A 24046-nucleotide genomic window follows, 5' to 3' on the forward strand; every position below is an offset into this window, starting at 1 on the left:
TGCCAAAAGGATGCAAGAATTAATGTAAATTTTAAAAGTTTAAAACTTTCCAAGTTTCCTACCCTGTCTTCAATCAGTAGTCTTTGTCAGACCTGAAAACACTTTCCTTATTTCCAGCCATTCATCTGCTCTAGCATAACAAAAATCAGGATGAAGTTTTCATTTCTAGTGGTACTGATTTATTTTCTCCTCTGCCAAGTGAAAGGGGCATATCACATTAAAGTGTTACCAGTGAGGCTGGACACTGTGTACTTCATCTAGAAAAACTGGCCAGAGAACACTACTTCAGTTTGGGACATCACCAGCTTGAGTAGAATATGTAATTAAGTTTGGAAGCCAGGTCCTTGCTCTGGATCTTTAGGCTATGTCTGCAAGCGCGGTGCATTGAAATATTTACTCTCAAATACTAGCAACTGTTTCTCTAACCTCAGGAAGTGTGGCAATAATCACTGAAGTTTGAAATGGAAAGGGAGGGAAGAAACATGACAAGTATGTATGTCTCATTCAGTTTTCTTAATCCAAAGTGAAATCAAAGCTTTTTCTTTTTGAAGCACCAAGACTTCTCTATCCATTATACTCATGCATTATTGGTTGCTGCTGTAAAGAAAGTAAGAAAGTAACTTAACTAAGAAAGTAACAGAGCATTAGGGGAAGCTCGGCTAAAATACTTCAGGAATCTGTGAAGTCAGCATCCTTTGATAGAAATGGATTGCAGCCTCAGCAAAAGAATAAACAAAATCCCACCCCCTGAGCACAGGGCTGGAACAGTGCGCTGCCTGGAAGACCATCATAAACAGCAAACTCAGTTTGAATTTTTAGTTTCTCTCTAAGTCATAAATCTGCATAGTACAGGAACATAAAAATCAGCCTGTTCTTAGTAATTCCTGCAGGCTGGTCTATTTTGAATGCACTACATAATCTCATCGAGAGCTTGACAAAACACAGCTACCATAGCAACCAGCTGGTGATAAAAAACTTAACTCCACATATTGGAAACCAAAGTTGGATGATTAAGTCCTAAATTGTCTCCTTATTACACAGATTTCATCCATAAAGCATCTGGAAATAATAAAGAAGTTACTTAACATCCTAGGAGTTTCATTTAGCTGGCTGTCGCAGGCTTGTCTAGAAAAAGCCATTACGGAGTGTGGCAAGAAGACACAGCACTGCTTTTTCTTCTAAAGCTATGGGTTTAACAGCTATCCCAAATGTCACCTGCAGGGTTATTAACATCAACAATGCTGTTAGATAAACAAGACGACTAAAAGATATGCTTTTGTCCCTCAAAATTCCTGTTGCACCCTTCAAGTAAAATGGCTTAAATTTCGAAGCCAACGAATGAATTTCACTCCTGTCCCTTCCCAAGGTGAGGAAAAAATCTCCAAAAAAAGTCCAGCATGTAGTTAAAACCAAGCTGAAATATCCTTAAAAACGTAAAATTTCCTGAAGCCTCCACCAGTTGCATTGCACAGTAATCTTATCCAAACTTAACTTGCTGTTCACGTGAAAAGATGACAAAACACAATAAAACCTCACAGTGGCAGACAGCTTTTCTTTGTTACATGTAGAAGGAAAAAAAAATAGAAGACTAAGCATCAGTTTTAGATAGATCCTCCTTCCCACTAAAAAGGAAGCCAGATCTTCCTTCCCACTGCTAAAGAAAACATGTTTAACCAACAAGTTTTCCTCATTACTCAGCTACAGTAACGCTCACTGAAGCATTTCTACATATTTGATTTTGTCATAGCTAGAAATACATAAACATCCTCAAGGATGGTCAAAGATGAAGATAAGCCCGCTGCTGGTGACAGCTGAAAGGGAACTATGCTGTACAACTACAGGCTTACACTTCATTTCAAAGGCAGTCATTCTATTTGTCTCATTTCCAGGCTGTTAAGCAGTTTCAAGAAACTATCAGAGCTGTATTCCAATATAACATGCCATTCAATTCAGAGGGACTTCATAAAGGTCATGTAACTTATATACTGATGGGTAGGGCAGGTAGGACACAAGATTACATCTGGGCCACATCCTTCTCACTTTCATTCTTCCTGACTTTTTCCAGCTTAGTATGCCTATGGTTAAATATCCACAGCAAGTGACTAAAAGAGGTGACCTCAAGTCAGTACATTTTGGCCAGCTGTTTTATGAAAGATGCATACTTACAGCCACAGTATATGACTGCTGTCAGCCTACTCCACGATGAGTACCTAAGTAGGTATCTAGCCACAATATGGTCCAAGGCACTCCGCAAGCAGTTACTTCACATCTGGCAGACTGCCATGCTTCAGATTCCACTGTACTGCACACTGCTTTCATCAGGCAAGGTAAATTTAGCCTGTTTTCTACTCTTATCTTTAATTACTATCTTGTTTGACAAAGATAGACTACTGAACATCAAAAGTTATCCAGCTCTTTGGGGAATAAGTTACTACCCTTAACCTCTTGGTAATTCAGGCAATGGTCAAAGCTTTAATACGGCATGAGTAATATCAGTGTGTCTAAGCTTGGGATTGTGCATTAAAATCTACAGAATGAATAAAACAGAGAAGTTACAGGAAAGGAATTGTTGTGTTTGTTCACCGGAACATTCTAGACACACTATAATACTAATTTGGCAGGACTGCAAGACTAAGCAAGTACTTCAAGGCTGGAATTAGTGGGCTACTTGTGGCTCATTTAAACGGTGATCTGCTCCAGCAGGATTAACTTGTTGCTGCACTAACTACAAAATGCCTAAGTCAAGCCTGATGCAAAATGCATCCCTCCCAATTGCAACAAGCTCTTAGCTTTTAAATAAACACGTAGAGTTTAGTACATTTCTGACCAAGTCCACACGTTTATTTCCCAAAGGAGCAGAGAAGCACTTGTTCTATACAAGTCTACGCAAACACAGAACAGAGTAGATTTCTTCAGGCAAGATTTTAATAAAAGACAGGTGTATCAACAACATTTACAGCAAAAGATTTACCTCAAAAAAGTTGAAATATTTCCAGAACTCACCTGGCTCTGAGTTGTTTGTGGCCAGCAGCCAGCATAATTAAGCTCATCCACTAATTCATTTATTTTGAATTAGTGCACAGGTTAGAACTGTTACATTGTGTTACCTTGTAGCCTTAATTGCCCTCTGGCCACCCGACTATCCTGTGATTATAGATGTGCCATTATTAGTGTGAAGAGCTATAAAGCATGATGGGTAGAAGATGCTATTAGCATAAGAAAGAGCCTGCCAGCATTCTGTCCTGCTTCTTAAAGGCAAGAAGTAACGCTAGTTTCTATTTGTGGCACTACCATTTGTCCAACAGCACATGTCTCTGTGCACATTAAATTATCAAACAGGATTTGAAGACACAAATGTCGTTTTCTGTCTGGGAAAGCAGTACTACAAATGCCAACAAGGCTAAAAGCAGCAGCTTTTCCACCCCAAACTCTAGTGGGCAGGAACATCTATTCAGGAAGAACACAAGAGTTCTTACCCAAATCAAGTTCTCCATTTTAAAGTTCTTCCAGAGTTGTCAGCTAGCTTAAGGGAATTAGAATTAGCCTCTCCATTTGAAACACCTAAGCTGACTGGTAAGTTAGTTGGTAGGGACTCCACAGCCCAAACATAGTTTCTTTTCAGTGAAATATGTTGATGTAGTTTTACCATCAGTTCAGTTTAAGGCTATTCTTCCTGAAAGACAGCAACTCCAGACTGTTCCTTGGCACCGTTCTCTCCCAGTACACACATTTTGGCTACCGCCTTGTACTGCTACAGGTCAGGAGAATTAGGGAGCCAACACAGCTAAAAGCAAGCTTGGTTTATTTAGTGTGCAAGTGGTAAATCCAATCTGCTTTACCATAAGTGATAATGCCACCAGAAGAGAGCAGAATACATGACCAAGCAGAGAGCAAGTTCACTGCATTCATCGTCCAAGAACACTTCAGACAGCTTAAAGCAAGCAGATTATCCACTTGCCTATCCTATTGCTAAAAATGGTTACCAGCATGATGCTAAGACTACATAGCATTCTACAACTCTGCTCTGTTAGGGGACAGAGAAAGATACTGGTTAAAAGAGGGGGATCAAAATCAAAACAAATGCTAGCACCTCTACAGTAAAAATCATGCAAATACTCACACAAAAGAAAATCACATAACACTAATCAGCACACATATTCTTGCATTTGTGAAAGAGCTTCTACAGTACTTGCTTATACATTATAGCACATTATTACTTTTATTATATACAGTATATTACATTATTACTTTTACCTGCCAGCAGGACAGTCATGTTACATTGTATACATGGTATACATTAGCCATTTCCCATGCAGATAATTAATTAGAATCATGAAGTAAAACACCAAATCCATCTTCCACCTCTCTGTAATCTCTGAGACAGCTGGTTATTTAGCACAGCAGATGAGAGGGCAGAAAGGAGGTAGGTTACACAGCAATGCAGTGAAGTGGTCTGTTTGCTGCATGCCTGGCTTTAGGTGAGTGAGCCTGTACAAATTCCTCCATTGAGCTGAACTAGCAAAAGTTCTAAAAGCTGCAAATTACAGGTCCACTGGACCATACCTGAAGTAGGATGCTGGTTGTGCTGCTTACAGACCAAACCCACCGTGCATCTAATCTAAAGAAACTACTGTAAAATACTATACCTTTGCAAGATGTTAGTATGGCTTCAGTTCTTTCTCTAAAATTGATTGAGGCTGCAGAACAAGAAGCTTTTTGCTCAATGACTCAGTGATAAAACCCTGATACGAAGAAAAATGTGAATAGATGCTGTCCTTCCACAAGATAAATTCAATCAGAGGAAAAAGTCTGTCTCTTCTCCCTTCCTTCTCTTCAGCCTCCAGAAAAACAAGTCTGGAGAGGCACAAAGACTGATGAATACTGTTGTGCTTTGGGACATCCTGTTGTGATTAGATATAAATTGCTACAGTCAAAGAGATCAGTGACACACTGATCACATTTAAAACACAGTAGTGCACGTTTCTAATATGTGGCACTTCAAGTGGACTAATAGGCACAAAACTTACTATTTCCACCAATATGTTGCTGGTTTGTCACTATAACAACACTTCTCGTGAAACAGCAGGAAGTCACAGGCTTTACTGTAATCCAGTAATCTAGAAACTCCTTGTCCTTGTTAGGAAAGAGAAGGGGATACAAGAGAGCAAACAGCAGCTTCCAAATCCCCTTACAATTCAGATGCTCTCGTTGCTGTAATTCAGTATGAGTTTAATCACCTTAAGCATTCAACATGGATGGGTTTTTTTTTGTTGTTTTTTTGTTTTTGTTGTTGTTGTTGTTTTGTTTGTTTGTTTTTGTTTGTTTGTTTTTGTCTAAATTGGCATCACAAGTTAAGAAAACCACTCTAGTAGGGTCAAGCATTAAGGCTTTCACCCAGCATTAAGATATTCCCCCATACGAAGTGAAAGCCTACTGGAAGCTTGTATTTTAGTGACTTTATGACAACTGCAACATCCATTTGGCAGTTTAGTTGGCAAGACGACATTGACTCCCATCAAAAGAAAGCTTTGAGCTAAGACAATATGCAAAAGCAGAAGTACAACATAAGGCTGTTATGGAAAGCAGCTCTTCCTCCTTCTTTGACTGATCAGTATTTAAGTAACCATTTTTCGAACAGCATTTTTACATAGTACAGTTACACTCCCTTCAGCAGGATAAGGCAGTATTTGCACTGAGATAATACAAGTCACTGTGGACCCTTTTCCACCTTAGTTCATGTTCAAGTAACAGAAGAACAATGTGAGACTTATTCAAAGTCACCCAGTTTAACCATCACATCTAAAATGGGCTATTCCAGCAACCTTAGCAAAATAATCCTATATGTGCTCATTGACTGATGCAACCAATGCAATATTCTCTGCAGCAGCCTTAAACTTCCTCTTACTAGTCCTGATGGGCAGCCTTTATCCAAAGGATTTCAAATTCAGCAGATACTATACTATTCCAGTGACTCTAATGGAGAAGTTGGATGTTACATGAAAGATTCTAGCTCTCATCTATTAATTATCATCTTCATCTACTTTTCTCTTTTCTCCCTCTCACCATCCAGTAAGAATTAGAATTAATGAAATAACTTCTATGTGAAGAGATAGAGCTTTGTTTAATATATCTGCTAGGCTTTATTTAAGGAAAAAAAAAAAATACAGCCCAAAGGGAAAGGAACAGTATCTTAGTATAGAAGAACAAAAGGAACCCTTCTTCTCTCTGTTCAACTTCCAAGGTGACACTGAAAAGGTAAGACAGTTATTGAGAACAAGGAAATAAAAAGCTTTTGTTCTACAGATCTGTGGCAAAAGAAGCTTTTGCCTCTACACAGGTGCATTTCATCAGCCCAAGAGGAGACAGCTTCCTGATATTACAGAGGAGCATGGGGTTTCCAGCAGTAGTTTCTACTATAGTATTGAATATATTTCTACACCACCGTCCCCAGAAAAATTAAAAAGAAAAAGAAAGAAAGAAAGAAAGAAAAAACCCCACACAGAGAAGCAAGTTCTCCTAGCTTTTAGAGTGAATAGCAGATAATGCTGCTGTTGCAACTGAATTGCTAGAGTGACAAATGACACAGAACTTTATCACCAGACAGCCATTCTCAAAAGAACAGACTTGGGATGATGTGTCTATCTGCTACATTAGCAAAGACAGCTAAGAGAGCTTATGAAACATCATCTTGTGTTAGCAAAATCACTTTAGCAACTTTCCAGCATATACACAAGAAAAAAATAAACATAATTCAGCTAAAAATAAGCATTTCATATGCTTGTATCCATATCACATGGAGATCTTGTATGGTGTTTAGTTGATAAGGCACCTCACCAGGGCAGCGACAAGAGCTTCGCTAAACTGGAACTTTTAAGTCTGGATGGCAATCCACTGAATCACAATACAGAGCTTTTGAGCTCCACTACCATCACAACCTATTTTCCAGTACAGCCAAGTCTTGCTCTTTTCTCAGCAAAAGACATTAAATAAGAGGTAACTACCTGCATTATCTTAACTAAGTGCTTTAGTTGAGCTTTCAGTCTTAGTTTTCTTGTCTCTTCTTCAGGGTCTCTATAAGACAAGCACAGAATGCCTTTTTACTGTAGCTATTCCCTATATGTTACAAAGCAATCCACCCGATTAAGCTTCTAGAAAAGCCTATATATGTGCCAGCAAGTTGTCAGCTTATTTTCACTTTTCCTAAAAGGTCAGTTTTGTCCACCAGGATCTCTATAGGCAAAGTACACAGCCTAAAACAAGAAGGTGCCCTGAAAAAGAAAAAACCACCCTGGCGAGCTAACAAATCATTTGCCTACACTTAGGTTTTAAAAAATCACTTGAAATGTTTTTTTCTTCATATATCTTGGACTACTAGCATTTTGAATAGGTCAGCACACATATTCAAACAAACAAAGAGTAGGTCTACAGACTTGAGAAACCAGCCCAGTTTAAGCAGACTTCTTAAAAAAATCACATAGAAAGTCATTCTTATATTCAAAGTTACATGTGTCATACAAGCATTTAACATAGAGATCAAGACGTTTATCAGATAAGCAGATAACTCAGGTGCCAAAAACGTGCTTAGCTGACATGGGAGTGACAACTTTTAATTGTTAAATACAGACAGGCAACATTAGCTGTTATTCACTTGCATTCAGCTATAGTTGTAAGAACCAAGAATTGCTGTCAAAGATGATTTTTGAAGCACTGTAATGGACTTGAAAAAATGGACGGACAAGACAAGTATTAATCCCAGCTCAGTAATTTAATATACTTGTAACAGAATGATATGTTGTTTAGAGCCACAGACACTGTAGGTACAAATGCCCAAGAAATAAAAGTTGATGCATGATTAAGCATTTCTAATGAGAAAAGCTCTAAATTTATGTAAGTATCCCTTGAAAGTTTTATGTTGTTACCTTGGAAACATGCTCTGCATTCACCTAAACACAGTTCACATATATCTATATTTTCAATATTAAGCAACAACTGTGATGCAAATTCCCTATCTGTGTAAAGTCTGAGAGAGCCTTACATTATAATCTGAAGGGGCTGTAGACAAATTAAAACTTCAGTCATATACGGCAGTATTACAAAAGAGATAATTGAGTCAAACAAAGCCAAAATTAAGACCAAAATCGAGGCTGCCAGCAGGTATTTTTCACATCAGTACAAGTGTCGGCTGCACTTGGTGTCCAGCTTCCCTCCTACCCAGAACAGGAACATTTTCTTAATTCACATGTCAGAAGATCTCATTTAACTGAGTAGCTGTTTCTTTTTGCTCTTGACAAATATCTACTCTGAAATGGGAAAGGTGGAACTCATGCCAACACCAGTGCTTGTAAAGCACAAACTTTCTAGACAGTGCTCTTAAATATATTTGGGAGTCTTAGATACAACAGCCCATGGTTAACTGGCAACACTCAAATCTCCCTTAACAGTAAAGACTCAGGCGCCATTGGACAGCTACCACAGATCAGCTACTGGTGGGATCTATCAGCTCTTTCACAACTCTTTAGGTTTAGAAGATGCGTTACCTTGATCATTATGACAATGAGAAAGACGCAAAAGTAATTACAGCTACAAATAGCTGTCTGGACAGAGATAAAACAATCCAGAACCATCTTTCTATGTTAAAACAGATAAAGGGTCAACACCTTATTTGTTTCACAGATTAGTTACATGTTTGCTACTCTTGTAGACACTGTGAGCATTAATGGTTTGTTATCCAAACTGAACAGAGACGGCTGTTCCATCTGTTCCTGCGCTGCTTACAAAATGTAAAGTCTGTGGGGAAATCAGCAGTTAATTTGTTCTATCCTTCTACCTCCAATCTTGTTATTCCACATCCTTAAACATGGGGTAGGCACCCCAGAGCTTGACTGTTGCCTTGTTTGCAGAGAAATTCAGTAGAAGGGAATACAAGAGAAGAGAAACATGTTAAGCAATTGCAAGACATAAGAGATACCCGAAGAATAAAAATCATAGTGCTTTTAGCTAACCAGATGAAATAAGTCATCCCAAAACAACAGAGTTACAAGGGTGACAGTCCTAAGTTCTATGACAAGGTGAAACTATGTTACACATGCAGCTGGCATACAATAGTAGTATACTTGTAGATCTCCAGGAGACACCTGGGTCAACCAGACAAAGCTCAAGAGCATTGAAGTTGTCCTCAACTGATGAACATGTTCTGTATGTGCAGAAGGTGGCTTATAGAAGATACCAAAGGACTTGCAACTCAGTTCAGAAAAAACATTGAAAAAACCTCTGCTGTTAAGGTCCAGGACCTTGAATTTTACATAGAAGGTTCCTGTTTACATGACTGTAAGTCTGAATCACCTGAATTTAGTTGAATGAAACTGCACATCTAAGAGGCGTCACGTCATTGGTTGAATTTGCTCTGCAGCCTTTTCTGTTACTCCTGGAATAACTCCAAAGTCATCAACACAAAGCCCTCTGAAGCTGGAGCCTTCTCCCAATACAAGCCCAGTCAGAGCACCATAACTTGCACTCAGCAGTCTCCAAATCCACTTTCACCTTTTAGAGAGGAAACCCTGGTGCCAATCCTTTTAGAATAGCCTCGAGTAGAACAGAGACACGCAGGTGGACAAAACATATAGCCGTTTCATCACACCAACCACAGCGACCTTAGCCCTTCCCCGGGCAATTCCTGCCACATTGCACTCTTAGATCTTTAACTCAGATTAATATTAACCCGCTCTCACCTGCCATTCCCACGGCAGGGGAGAGTGCCGAGTACCCCCCTGCCTTCACACCTCCCCTCCAAGCAGCAGCCTCCTCCTCCTCTCCCTACAGAGGGCCCTACGCAAGGACATCGCATCCCCATCCCTTAGGGGGCACCTATCGGCAGCCCTCTTCATCTCTTTTTCCACTGAGCAGATCCCAAGAGCTGCCTTCCATCAAACCTGAATTTTAAAGGCGGCTTAAGCCAAGCGTAAACACAGCCAGCGAAGGCCCAGCTCGCCGCGGCCCTGAAGAGGCCTGCTGCTTTCCTGCGGTGCCGCTGAGCATCGGCAGCTGCTGGCAGGTCTGGGAGACCCGCGATGCACCCCGCGGCCCGCCACAAGCCCACCCACCCCGGCCTCACTCCAACGATGGGCATCGACCCCCTCTCCCGCTCTCCCCCAGCAAATGAGGCCGTGGGGGAGAAGGAAGCACCGAACCGACGGCAGACACAGGCAAATAACCCCCGCTCCCGCATCGAAAAGCCTCCTGTCTCGGCACCCCCCCCCCCCCCCGCATCTCCCGCCGCCCCCCGGGGCGCGTCGCCATTTCGTGAGGAGAGCGCCGCGAGCAGCTCGGTGCGACGGAGGGGGAAGGGAAGGGCGCCGGGGAGGTCACTGGGGAGTCGGATGAGGGGCGGACGCCCCGGCCCGAAGCACAACAGCCCCCGGCGGCCGCCGGCCCGGCCCCGTCCAGCCCAGGCCCCGCCGCGCCCCAGCCGCCACTCACAGTTCCGGATATCGGAGATGAAGACGGCCAGGCCTCGCATCCCATCGCCCTTCGACACCGCCGGCATCGTGGCGCGCGATCAGGGCCGCCCAGCGACACGCCGAACCACCGCAACTACCACCGCCGCCGCCCGCTCTCCCCGCGGGGCTCCTCAGGCCGCTGCAGCCGCCGCCTCTGCAGCGCGCATGCGCCGGGATGGCTCCCGCGCCCCCGCGGGCGGCGGCCAGCGAGGCTGTGGCGCCCCCTGCCGAGCGGAGGCAGCGCCGCAGCGGCCCTGCCCTCTCCCGCAGCCCCTCGGCTGCCCCCGCAGAGGCGCCGGTCATCCTCCCGCCCGCAGGCCGGTAGCGGTGCTGCTGGGCCGTAATGCCCCTTCACGGCCATCAGGGCAAATAGGCCCGGGCAGGAGGCCCTTCAGAGTGAGGTATGGCCTAATCCTTGTCTCCCCGTGCCATCCCGACTGAGAATTCTAACGATCTGAAGGAGAAGCGAGGCATTTTGTGAGAGATGCCTTAGAAAACGTGACCTCTACGGAAGGAGGAAAGGGATGACAAATTCAGCTTTTCATTCCACGAGTAAGCTTCAGGCAGTCTTGCCTCAATCTTGGCTCCCGTTCGTGAGATGAGAAAGAATACAGACCTTCTGGTAGGATACATAGAATCATCATTTCCCCAGAGCAGGCTGAAAGAGGCCGTGCCTTGCTCCTCCTGCTCAAAATAGGTCCCAAAAGCAGTGAAGAGATCTCCTTCACGAGTCCTGCATACTTGCTTTGCACCCTCACAAGCCCCAAAAGCATATGTAGAGCCATCCTATGTCTCATGCCCCTCATGAGAGCAATGTTATGTGTGTCTCTGCATTACTCCTCTGGCTCCCAGGGCATGCAGGTGTGCGAGACGTGCCTCTGTTGAAGGCCACAACCAAGCAAAGCAACACAGTCCCATGCCACATCTCCTCTTGAGATGGAAAACATTTCAAGGTTAAACTTCCTTAAATGAGCCAAAGAGGTTGGACTGCACGGAGCATTTAATCTTATCAGCTGGAAATAGATTCAAAGGGTGTCAAAACTGATCTAGTCTGCCTAAACAACAGTGTGTTGAGAGGTTCAGTCGTAATGCTAACGGTTAGCTTACTTAATGGATTATAATGACCTCTCTAAGCATTAAGGAATACTGGAGAGCACTGATGTAATGTTTTCTTGCACACTTCACACTGTTTATTTTCATCTACACCTTCATTTTTTCCTTTTCTTTCCCTTTTGTTTTTATTTTTTGCCTGAATTAAGAGCAGTAATTAGATTTTAGCTGCAGTCTATCTTCCATAAAGGCTCAGAGTCCTGATCTGACACCACCAATTTCACTGTTTCCCTGGGTAGTTTGTTCCTGTGGTTTTATGTTCTGTTTTCAAAACTTGCATCTTAAATCTGTAAAGCTTCAGTGCCTCCAAATAATGATACCTCATATAGAAAGACCCACATAATATTTTCTGGTAATGGTTATGTATATGGCTTAGGTCATCTCTCAAGGGTCTTTTCTGCATGTTTTCAGGATACATTTTTACACCAGTGCTTTTTCATTGTGTATCCATTCCAAGGAGAAGATTGCAGTATCTGTTAGTCACCAATGTATCCATTTTCTCCTGGATGTGGTAGATCTAGAACACTAACATCAGTTCTGCAAATCAGTCTTGATACAGATTCTCTGCATATGGAGGCTTACATGAAGAAAATTGTCCTATTTTATAGCTTTACAATCAGATTATGATGCCTAACCACAATCTACTTTTGAAGTAGAAAACATGATTTCACTAAATATTTCACTAGTATTTCACTAAATACTCAAACAGTATTTAGTATTTCACTAAATACTCAAACAAACATATTTGTATTTGAGTTAGCCAAAATAAGATGTTGTACTAATTTCTACTCTTTAAAAGCAGAGTGACACCTAAAGGTCAAGTGTATCAGCCTCGTGTGGCTGCATTCCAGTCACTGCAGGTGCCAGTTGTGCAGGTATGCTTAAAACTACCTTTAAAGAGGGAGCTTAAATACTGCTAACTGAATAGTTACAGTAGTGTCAGTTGTAAACTCTGCTTGAGAAGTGGAGTAAACACAGAAATAGAGAACTCCTTTGAGGCTTTTCAGTATTTAATTATTTCATTTCTAACTTACTATGTATGCATTATGTAGTTATTTTACATTCACCTCCTTTTGCTGACTTTTCAGTATCTACCACGCATTTTCTTATACTGTCTTCTTTTTGCCTCAACAAAGACTTGTGCAATTGCAGTGAATGTGTTGGCATGTGTGCCTCCACTTCCTCTTAATCAAGAACTCACTAGCCAATTACAGGGTGTAGGGAGAACATACTCGTTTTAGGTGAATAAACAGCCAGCTAGAGGAAAGAGCCTGTAATGATCTCTAGATGTATCCTGACAGAAAGAAATCCTGTAATGTGAACCCAGGCATTAATGGAGAGCACAGAGGTCACACTAGATATAATCCCTTACAAAACAAACTAGCTGATATATCAGGAAAATGTTCCACTTTGAGTTTAATGTCTACAAAATACGAGCCTGTGACAAACCAGACTTCATCTGTTCCATACATCTCAAGATACTGTAATTTTTAAAGAGACTTCCAATTACTGTAAAACCAGCATTAAGGTGGCAATAGTCTCAAGAGAATTCCTATTATGCAAAACGTTTTGCAGCACAATTGTTTGCCCAACAAATCCATGGTGTTTATCTCTTCCTTGTGCCATCCATAAATTGCTTTAATCTTCCTCAGAATTTCAACACAATTTGGTATAAAGACTTTGAAAAATTAGTCTGATCTTTATAAAACTAATATTATTAAACTGTCTGTTTTCAGCTGGTGTGTATTTGTAGGAAGTACAGCTTCCACTGCATTTCTTCTCTGCCTAAGAGCTGAGTGCTAGTTTACAGACAGTTTAACTCTTGTTCTGGAGCTTTAAGTGCTGTGCAGTTTCAATTCCTATTTGGATTCTAAAGCCAAAATGTGATAGATTTTTGAGTGTGATTACATATCATTATGAGGAATTTCAACACAAGAAATCATCCAACAGCCAGCAGGATTTACTGTCCATGCTGTGTTTAGTACTGCCACAGCTATTCTGCCACCCACAGCTACTTCAGCCCTACATGAGTGCCTACCAGAATCACAGTCTATCTGCGGTGTAACCTAATCATTAGGTTTAGGATATGAAGTCACACACTGTGGTATAGTGCTGTGTTGCCAGCTCTTTGTACCTCTGTAATGAATTTCTACACAGAAGAAGGAAATAATTCTTTTCCCTTTGTTATTTTTGACAGATTTGTCCCTCATTTCATCAGTTACTGCTTTCTTCTCCTCGTGGTCATTCTAACCATACGGGAAGCAAAAACAGCTAAAGAGAAAATAGAATCTGTGGCTCCTATAAATGTGTATTGAATCTTGTTAATCTACCTGGCATCTAAAGTTCATTATCTATTGATGGAGAGCATAGGTTTATCAGTAATGCCTTCTGCCATGTCAGAGTATCAGATAGTTGGCTTTTAAGATTAGGAAGCACAAAGCTAGGATAACACCATATCATGAAATCTACCTAAATTTTCAGGTATGGATTTGCCTAAATATCTTGCCCTCTATACAGTGAGCAACTCAATGTCTGAAAGAGTTCTGCACTCTACCGTGTATATACAAAAGTGTAAAATAGAATAGTTAAGCTTAAAATAAACTCAGAGAGAGTGGGCAAGATAAAATAAGGGTGAATAAAGGGTCTCCAAATAAGCTGACCCTGCCACCTGCTTGCTGGCAGAGTGCTGACAGCCATCTGGGTGACTCTGTGCATTGCAATAAATTCTTTATTACTCCTTCTAGCTCATAGGAGGTTTTTTTCCTAGCTGCTTGTCTTAGTCATCCTTCTCTTAAGCTGCAGGCTTCCAAATGAAGCTACGGGCTTCATTTCTTGCTGAGAAACCATTTTTGTTTCCAAACCTTTCTTTGCTGAGTATGCAGTTACTCCCCAGGAAAGGAGCATGTTTCTGCTCTCCTCCAGGTGTCTGGCAGTGCTCTTTTAAAGGAATAGCAGTGAACAGAAAAATGCAGAATTTAAACAAAGATCCCCTTATCATTTAGATTTACTTAGCAGCATATCAGCCTTTTGAGGGGACTCCCCAGTAGCTGGCAGGGTACCTTTATATCTATGAGTTAAGAAGACCTGTGATTCCCTCACAGGCAGCACGCACAGCGCCAGCTACCTGCAGCCAACCTTTGGTTCAGTCCCAGTAGGGGTACAAGAGAGTCAACAGGACAGCATAATAGGAATGCAATACAGGAAATGACAGATTACAGAGTAGCTGGAAACAAACCTAATTTTTCATACCCCTGCCTTATCTCTGTCTTTCCTGCTATTGAGAAATGTATCCTGGAAATGTTGAACGCTTGGGAGAGATGAACGGCATTTTACAAAACAATAGAAAATTCAGTACCCAAATACACAAGTGAACATTGATTTCCCTTCTTAAGTCCCCGCAACAATTAATATCTGTGTGATTCAGGGTACACATGCTCAGTATGTGGTACAGGCCTGAAACCAAGGGCACACATACTCACTGCTGCATCTGGTTCACTGACACGAGTTCAGAGAAAAAACACTTCTGTTTTTCGATTCAGTGCTGAATAACGTTTATGAAGACCCTAAATTACACAAGAGGGAAAGAATGGGAAGGGTGGATGAGGAAATCTTTCAGTTCTGCTTCTGGGAAGTGGCACCAAGTTTGAACTGTGGCAGAAAGTAGGTCTGGAAAGGCCTTTGCTGGGAATGGTGGGCCTAAACATGCTAGGTTTTCCACCACGACCATTTGCATCATGCCTTCACATTTGGTACTTATTCTCTATAAACACCCTATGAAGTAATAGGGCTACAGCAAAATTCCCCCTGCAGTGAAAATATTAGCAGCACAGTCATGCAGCATGTGGAAACACGTGGTAAAAGGTCAAAGCAGAAGGTAGAAGTCTCAATTTAAAACACAAGCTGTTATTTTAAGGCCTGTAAACACCCATCTGTGCTTTGACACCTCCTTTTCCAACACCAGGGACTCACAGACTCTCTCTGCACACAGAGGTCCTCTCAGACGTCCCCTATACCATCGCTTTTATCTGCAGCCCAGCAAGAGCAGGTGAGCACCCGGGCAACCTCCCCCTCAGCAGGAAGCTGATGAGGTGGCGCCGGACACCCAGCTAAGGACCGAGCGGCCGCCATGATAGCGAGACCCGCTCTCAGCCGCCGCCTCAGCGCCTCCCATCAGGCGCAGGGGCGGCACCGCCCGCCTCCATTTCCGAGGCGGCGGCGGGCGGTAGGTGGTGGCCGCGGGCCGGCGCTGCCTGGAGGCGGCGGCGGCGCTCTCGGGGGAGGGAAGGAGGCGGGCGGCGGTGCAGCTCCTGTCCGTTTAGGGTATATCGGCCTGCCCCGTAGCTGGGATGCGGTGATAAGGATGGCAGAAGCACCCTGGCGGCCCTGCGAGGGCTGGCCCGGGGTAGGTAGGCCGCGGGGCACGCTCAGACCGAGCCCGCTGGGTTGTGCTGGCCTGCAGGTGGGCTCTGACGTAAAAGAGAAAGCTTTGCTACCTCCAGAGTACAGGAAGCAATTTTTAGTGTTAAAATAGAGCAGCTTCGAAGAGTAGGGGAATGCTTTTCAACAGAACTTAGAAACGGGCTTATTTTCACTCCTGAATTTAGCTTCTGTTGGGTTTGGTTCGCTATTTCCTCCCCCCCAGCCACACAGCTCAACAGTTCGTAGCTTGAGCTTGCGTTACTAAATCATTTGCATTATCAGAGCATTTACTCCAATAGCAGTTAGAACCCAGCTTCCTCTTTCGGAAGTGTTGTATAAGCATTCACTCTGATTTCACAGAATCCTTAGATTTGGAAGGGACCATTAAAGGGCATCCCATTAAAGCTCCCCCACAACTAACAGAGACATCCACAGCTAGAACATGTTGTCCAGGATAGTTTCTAAATAGTTACTGTGCAAACCTTCAAGATTATGTTTTTTGACCGCTTCTTTTGGACAACATAGGTCTATGCCAGCTTCTCTATTTCTTTTAAATAAAATAGCATTCAAAATATCTGGCTATGTTACCTTGTGGATGCTCATATTAAGCAGGGACTGTCACCTGGCTTTGGGAGATACCAAGACCTCAGACCAGTGTGTCAAAAAAACCAACCAACAAACAAACAAACATCTCAAACCTTAAGCCTCAATTCTCCTTGCATGTTGCAATACAACAGATAAGAAACAAAACTCTTTGGTTTAGTTAATATGAGAATAATAGAACATTGAAGGAAGGCTTGCTAAAGGAAAGACTTGATGGACATCTAGTTTTGAAAAGCTTGCAAAATTTGTGCTTTTGGTTTTCATATAGAGCATTTAAAGCTTGATTTATTCATCTTTAGTTACCGACATGATGCTGTGTGCTTAATCTTTGCTGATATTGTTTATATGGCAAAAGAAAGTGATGACAGTGCCTTCAAATGGAATACAGGTACTATGGAACAAGAGCAGGTAATAAAGGAAAATTGACTCACCCCTTCCAATAACCAGTAACAGCTTGAGAGGAGCACAACCTCTATCCAGAGAGATGCTTCTCCCTCAGCTGCCAACCCTTAAATGAGAGCGAGGAGGGGTGGATCCTGGCTCCACCCCTTCTGGTCACTCAGGTGTATTGCTTGCACCTGAGCTCCCTGGGTTAGGCATGTCATCTCACCAGCTGCTCAACCATTGGTTCAGGCGTTGACCTGGCAATTCCACCACATTGCTAAAGATGAAGTTAATAAAATAAGGTTCCTACTAAGAGTCAATATTAGAATGTCACTAGCAGAAAATGTTGCTACAGGCTCTGCGCTTTCTATAGATCTGGGAATGGACGTTGGCTTACAGTAATTGCCAGATAGATATGATCAAGGAAATGAACATATTTTGATTTCTAATCGGAGTCCAGTGGTGGTTTCTTAAACTTGTGTGCTTCAGCTGTTAAAACAGTAACTTCTCTCTAGGAATGTGAATGCTGTTGCTAATTGCTTCTGAAAGTGAAATCAAACACCTCGAAATCAATATATACCAGCTTCTGGAAGAATCAATATCCTGTCCAAATTGTTAAGATTTTGTATTGACTGTTCAGGCTCTCAACTGTTCCCGTCTGTAATAGTTTATAGATCCTGCTAAGCTTGATGGAACGGAGTAGATGCTATCAAGTGCAGCTTCCTTTGTCTCATCTTTTTGGATGTTGAAAACAAGAGTACTAGTGACCTTGAAGGCAAAGAAGAGTAACACCTTAACTACTAATAACAGTGGAATTTAAAGTGGTATGCTAATTTAGCTTTTGCCTTGCCCTCTGGATCCAAGAGATACTAGAAGACTTACTGCTTTTATTTTTGCGTTCTTTTTAAGACTTGATTAAAGTCTTCAAGTAATTTTGTACATGAGGGCTTTGATGCTGTCTGTTCTTTGGTGCTAGTGACATTATACTTTTTTCAAGCACTTTTTCTGCCATCACTCCTGCTTCATTGGCTAGTTACATTCTTGCCTCTGTTTTAGTACAGGATGCCCAACTCCTGCAAGATCTCTTTCTTGGCTTTCCAGCAACTCGCTGCTAAACCAAATACACATAGTTAATCTCATCTCAGCGTTACTAGGATTCACCTCATATGGCTACTAACAGAACAAGTCTTGTAAATATAGCTTGAAGAAATGATTTAGTAAGCCTTCAGAGTGAGTGGCAGAAAAGTTCTTCAGAGTCATACAGGAAAGTTTGGTTTGTTCTATTTTATAGCAAGGGGTTATGTTTGACAAAACTTCAGACAGTTATGGGAAAGTTAACATTTTTCCTTCTCCATTAGGAAATCAGTACTGTGAGAAGCAGCTAGATATATGTCTAGAGCAACTGATTTGTTATACACTAAAAATCCCATTGTGATCCATAGGACATCTAGAATTGGCAGCACATAACTTCCCTCTATTTCCTCTACTCCACTTCCACTAATGCCAAGTATTCATTTTCTTTTTTTCATTTGATCCACTTCTGGGATGTGGAAAACCAATGAAATTCTTGAATGGGGAAAGGCTGAGAAACAGTCTCTCTGTCTATATTTGATTTTTTGTTTGTTTGTTTGTAAAATCCTTCTCCTGACAGAACAAAGTTGTGACAGATAAATAGCACTGAATTGAACTGTTCTCTATGAATTCTCAGTACTTGTGTTTGGAGCTGGAACAAACTATCAAAGATTTTTCAGTTCTCTTTGTATCACTGACTTAGTGAATTCATTAAAGATCTAGCTTAGTGTAATAAAGGTATATAGCTGTGAGCACATGGCTATATTTTTTTTCTGTTCCTTATTTAACCTGTGTCTTGTTGACTGAATTAGGCACGATCAATGGTACCTCTTATGTGCTATAGAAAATGCAAGGCTGTGCTATTCTGGGCAGCAGGCATTTATCACAGTTTCAGCTGTGAAACCCTGTATTTCTTTAGGAATTCTGTAAAAGAAAAGCTGCAAGCATCCCACCAGCTTTCCCTGGGATACATCTAAGCATCTCTTAAAGTACTATGCTATATTACTGCCCAGCCAAGGGTATTATTAAACAGAGCTGCATTAAAGAGTCTTAATCTATAGGGCAGAGGATGAGACAAAGAATTGATGTTTCTTACACAAGAAAACTGAATTTCTCTTAAACAGTTATGCTCTTCTGTTTGCAGAGTTTTGAACCCTTGTATTTCTGGGACAAGAAAATCTTGACATTGGGAGAAACACTATGAGGTTTCTGTGTATTTCAGTTTGTTTAACCATGATTTGCTGGCTAGCTGAAGGTACCTTGTCAAAAACAGACGCAAAGAAAGCTGCTACAAAAAAACTGGAAGAAAAGGTAAGCTAAATAATTGAAATGCTTGTCTTATTTAACATGTGCAGTGATATAACTCAACTTGGAGAGATGGTAAGGGTATTCTCATTCTTTAAAAAAAAAAAAAGTGTTGAAATCAACTGTACATTTCCACTGAAGCTTATTCTCACAAATGAAACTACATGAAATTATCCTTTCTTTCATCTTTTCTCATTGTCACAAATGCTTCACTCCTTTAACCAATACAACATAGACTTCTGGAGCTTTCAACTCCAATGGAAGCTGCATAAGATTGCTGTAGAAGCAAGAACTGTTTGTCCTCAACTGCATGTAAAGGAGACATACCTCCATCCCTGTATTGGCAGTTGAAGCAGCACTAGTGTTGGTCAAGAGTGCCGGGTCATTTATACAGAGGGAGGAAAAGACCTTCTCAGTGTTGCCAATGGGGAAGCTGTGTTCTGAAAGAGGAGTTTGAAGAGCTTGCAAGCCAGTGTTTTCTCTGAAGGCAGAAGTCACTCAGAGTCCCATAGCAATTTAAGAAGATGATTCAACATGCTGAAGTCCCTCAACTTGCTGAGCATGTTCTTGTTTCCTTCCTGTTTCCTTTCAAAACTATAAGGCAAAGCAGTGCAGGAGAAAGGGTGCACATGGAAGTATATTTACCAGTGCATATACCAAATATATGTACTTCATGTTGCTAAAAGAAAAAAAGGAGACAAGTAATCTATTCAAAATCTTGTCCCTCAAATTATAGGTAATCCTTCATGATGCAGATACATTTCTCATTGTTTATGTTACTTGCTCAGTGTCTACTGGGAAGAAAATCTAGTATGCTGCTAGAACTACGAGGTGCAAAGGCAATACAGACTGTTGAGACTGGCCTTATCCTGTTTCTTTGTGCTCACCATGCATACTTTCTTAGCGTGTGGTCTTTGTTAGCCTTCTGACTCCCTGCTAAGTCTACCCGTGCTGTTGTAGTTCAAGCAGATCTTCCATAAGAAGAGCGTTTGGAACTTTAGCTGTGGCCACAATGCAGTATACTTAGCCTAAAATATGTCCAGTTTAAAAGTCTTCTTTGAAATCTTGGTTAAGAACTCTTCACTAACTTTTGTTGGTTTGGGGGTAGCCAGAAATCAGGGACCAGAGTGCAGAGGAAAATATAAAGGCACTATTTTGAACAGATCTTGACAACTAGTATGTAGGCTGTTGTCAAGTACTGTAGAATTTGTAGCAACTGAGATGAAGTGGCTGTGTTTAGCAAGTCAGGAATTTGATATCCCACCTAGGATATCTTGATTTATGCAGGGCTAAAATAGCAGAGTATAAACTGGATCTTTAGCTTTTTCAATTTTACAAATGATTAGGTGTTGAATTTCTAGTCTGGATTTTCAGGATTGGCCATTGATAGTATTTAAGAGGTGCTTTATCTTTTTCCCGCTTTTGCATTATTTTCATGTTTCATTGTACTGGACTATGGTTTAGAAAGTGCTAATGTCAAAATGTATCCAATGGCCAGGGATTGTCCTAGACCCCCAGTCGGATGTTAAACATGCCGTTCAGCAGTTTAAAACTTCTTGCAGAATTGCTTTTTATGTTAGGAACGTACCAGTCATCAGGTGTGGTAAATGATGCTTTTTAATCTTACCACTTGATTTTTTTCTTTCCTTTTCCTTGCAATCAAAGTAAGGTTACTGATGATGACAAATTGTTTCCCAGCTCTTTCTTATTTTCTTTTTAAATCAAACTATTTCACATGATTTCAAAAGAGTACTCAGAGTTTAATGTTGCTGTTTTCTTTTTGAGGCCTGTTCCTTTGGAAAATAGCTGCTTATGAAAACTGTTGTCTTCCCCCAGACACTGCATTCTGATAAAAATGTGCAGGACCGGGGACTGGTAGTTACAGATCCAAAGGCAAAGGATATTATACTGGAACACAGAAGCTACTGCTCCAAGAAGACAAAAGAAAGACACTTCTCCGGAGATGTTCTGGGATATATTACTCCCGTGAGTTAATAAATCAAATAAAATCGGTGCTTTGAATGAATGTGCAGTGGACTGTACTAATCCGGGCTCTTGCATCCCTGCTTTAAAAATATTTTTATAGTATTTGGAACTTCCAGCCTGCAGTCAGATATTCAGAGGATTATTCAAAAGCTGCCTTGAGATTAAGGTGGTCTCAAACTGTTGTTCTCCCACCCATCTGTTGTAGGATATCTAGGTCATGCTGGTTTTCTCACCTGTAAAACAGTTGTGGTTTTTTTTTTTTTGTCATTGTTGTTCTTGAATGAGCCTTATGAAGTTGCAGTAAATTCAGATGAGGAATACTACCAAGTATCCTTATATTATGCAGCTACCAACTTGAACCTTCTAGGTAAACAGTAAAAATTTTATGCCTCTGTCAAAGTGATATCTTGCTATCCAGTCTTACTGTTGAAAGCATTCTCTTGAATAATAAATGTTACTTCCTTTTGTTTAGAGAATGCTTCTTGTTTTGTTTTCGCACTGCTCAGAACAGAAATAGGTTCCCTCTGAACTTCCAGCTTTCTCAAGTTCTGTTGAACATGAATGCCGACCTTGTGCATTCAATTCTCTGTTAAATCTAAATGCTAATTCCTTCAGTTTAGGTGAATTTGCACAAACTGAAGTTTGACATTCATGCAGCTATGAGAGTGTCATAAATGCTTTATTATTTAAACCAAAATAAAGCTGCAAAAGGTTTTCTGAAACTAACAGAGATCTAGCAAGTGATTACCTTCGTGGTAAAGAGCTCTTGATCAAAATCAAAGTGTCCTGTATGTCTTGCTTGATATCTCTCACTTTTTTTTTTTTATCTCTTTTCTTTTGCCAGTGGAACAGCCACGGCTATGACATTGCTAAAATATTTGGAAATAAATTTACACTGATCTCACCAGTCTGGTTACAAGTGAGAAGGAGAGGGAAGGAGAGATTCCAGTTCACTGGGCTCCACGATGTGGATAAAGGTTTGATTTCCTTTCTATTTGAATGTGAATTACAAATAGGATCACTGTTCTTGTTGCAAACTGATGGGTAGTTAATATATGCACGTGCATTTTTCACACTGTCTGTCACTGTAAAGTAATTTCATCCACTAGTTTTAGAACGTTTTTTACACAGTGAACTTTTCTGTTCTCATATGCTCCCACAAATGCACAGTTTCTGTCCAGATAATAAATAGAAAGACAGCAGGCTATCTACAAAGCCCTCTTTAAAAAAGGAAGAGACAAAGAAACTCTGCAGACAGAATAGTCCCTTGTGTTTGCACTGTTTTTATTCCTTCCGCCCTTGCAAAAAACAAACAAACAAAACCCCATGCAAATAAACTAAAAAGCCCTGTGAGTGAGTTTGTTCTGGGAATGAAAAATGAATTTAATCTGAAGAGCATTTTCTCCACTGTCAAGGACTTGCAGCAGATTCAGAATTCATATAATATGCTCTTACTAATTAATTAGTTTGGTTTTGAACTTGATTGAAACATGTCTGTAAAATGCCATTTTAAAGAACACTAAAGATTGTTTTTATCATGTTAGTGCCTACTAACAAATTAATTCTAATGCAGTGGATGGGACACTGGGAAGTAACATCTGAATTTAAAAAAACAACCAGATTTAAAAACCCAGCTAACTTAAAAAAAAGAAACAAAAATTGATATTCTTCCCAGGACTACACAACTGCTGCTCTCAGTAAGCAGTGAGATGTTTTCTGTGATGAAACAGAACAGTAAGCAGCAAGGAGGAAGGGCTGGACAAGGACTCTTGCAAGATTGTTGTAAATCTGAGTTACGCTATGGGGGAAGCAAATAGCTTCAATTATTGTGTATCAGAGGCTGTTTCCTCTGCACTGCTTATGAGCTGGTAGTCTGTAGCAGAAAGACTGATATAATTAAACTTTGTTACATTAGTTGAAAAATGTTTCCAAATATGTTGCCCTTGTCAATATATTTATGTTTTAAGAGCTGTTTTCTTGGTACTGTTTGACAGGCTGGATGAAAGATGTCAGAAAAAACTCCAAAAACATCAAAATAGGTGAGCCTATGTTTTATGTGTTGTTTTTGTCAATTTTCTTTTACTGCTAGCAGAGCAAAAGACGAATGTGTTCCATGTGTATTTGAGAGAAGGGAGATTAGCATAGCCCTGAGAAAAGAGGAGTCCGAAAAGAAAATGAAAAGCAGTTTCATTCAAAAGTAAGCAACTCAAGTGTAGATTCTGTTGGCCCCCTAATGTTTTACCTTGGTGTCTTGTCTCTTAGCAAGCCCATGACCATTGGGCCCTCTTTGGAAGGATACTCTGCATTTAATATGATGTGCTTACCTGGGGAATAATCTTCAAACTCGTTGCTCAGGGCTTCCAGTCTTCTTATAAAGGAGAAAAGGAATCCAAATCTGAGTCAGTTGTCGTTCTTTTCCTGCACTGCTTGCTTCTGCCCTTGAAACAGAGACCTCAAGAGATCTGCCACAGTGTGTCTGCAGGGAAAATGGCAAACATTGCTACAGTGATAATACTGTGCTAAACTTGTTACTTTTGTCTGTAACAAGAGTAAGTGGAGGCTGTGAAACTAGTAAAACTTTCGCTTCACAAAGTGGTGTGAAACAGGTAGAAAAACTGGATGCTCAGTGGGCTATTCTAAATTACTTGAGCTGCCAGGTGGTAAAACCCATG

General features: G+C 41.1%; 2 protein-coding genes across 8 annotated transcripts in view; one reads left to right on the forward strand and one right to left on the reverse strand.

Moving 5' to 3' along the window:
* AP2A2 (adaptor related protein complex 2 alpha 2 subunit) overlaps positions 1–10654 on the reverse strand; it is a 42938-nt gene extending 32284 nt beyond the window's left edge. For all 4 annotated transcript variants that reach the window (NM_001012896.2, NM_001396271.1, NM_001396272.1 and 1 more), the window contains exon 1: positions 10477–10654. In NM_001012896.2, the coding sequence (NP_001012914.2) occupies positions 10477–10543 (67 nt within the window). In that variant the 5' untranslated portion in view covers positions 10544–10654. The remainder of the gene's footprint in view (positions 1–10476) is intronic.
* A 5148-nt stretch (positions 10655–15802) lies between these two features.
* Positions 15803–24046, forward strand: part of CHID1 (chitinase domain containing 1) — a 103850-nt gene continuing 95606 nt past the window's right edge. For 2 of the 4 annotated variants that reach the window (XR_005860037.2, NM_001199634.2), the window contains exons 1-5: positions 15803–15828; positions 19228–19394; positions 21225–21374; positions 22219–22351; positions 23369–23413. Coding sequence is in view for 3 of the 4 variants with exons in the window: in NM_001199634.2 (NP_001186563.2) it covers positions 19284–19394; positions 21225–21374; positions 22219–22351; positions 23369–23413 (439 nt within the window). In the remaining variant the exon portion in view is untranslated. Of the gene's footprint in view, positions 16009–17679; positions 17837–19227; positions 19395–21224; positions 21375–22218; positions 22352–23368; positions 23414–24046 lie in introns of all 4 variants that reach the window. The other 2 variants (XM_046941632.1, XM_046941633.1) reach the window with 2 other exon arrangements.

The sequence above is a fragment of the Gallus gallus genome, chromosome 5 (genome assembly GCF_016699485.2).
Source record: "Gallus gallus isolate bGalGal1 chromosome 5, bGalGal1.mat.broiler.GRCg7b, whole genome shotgun sequence".
NCBI classification, from domain to species: domain Eukaryota; kingdom Metazoa; phylum Chordata; class Aves; order Galliformes; family Phasianidae; genus Gallus; species Gallus gallus.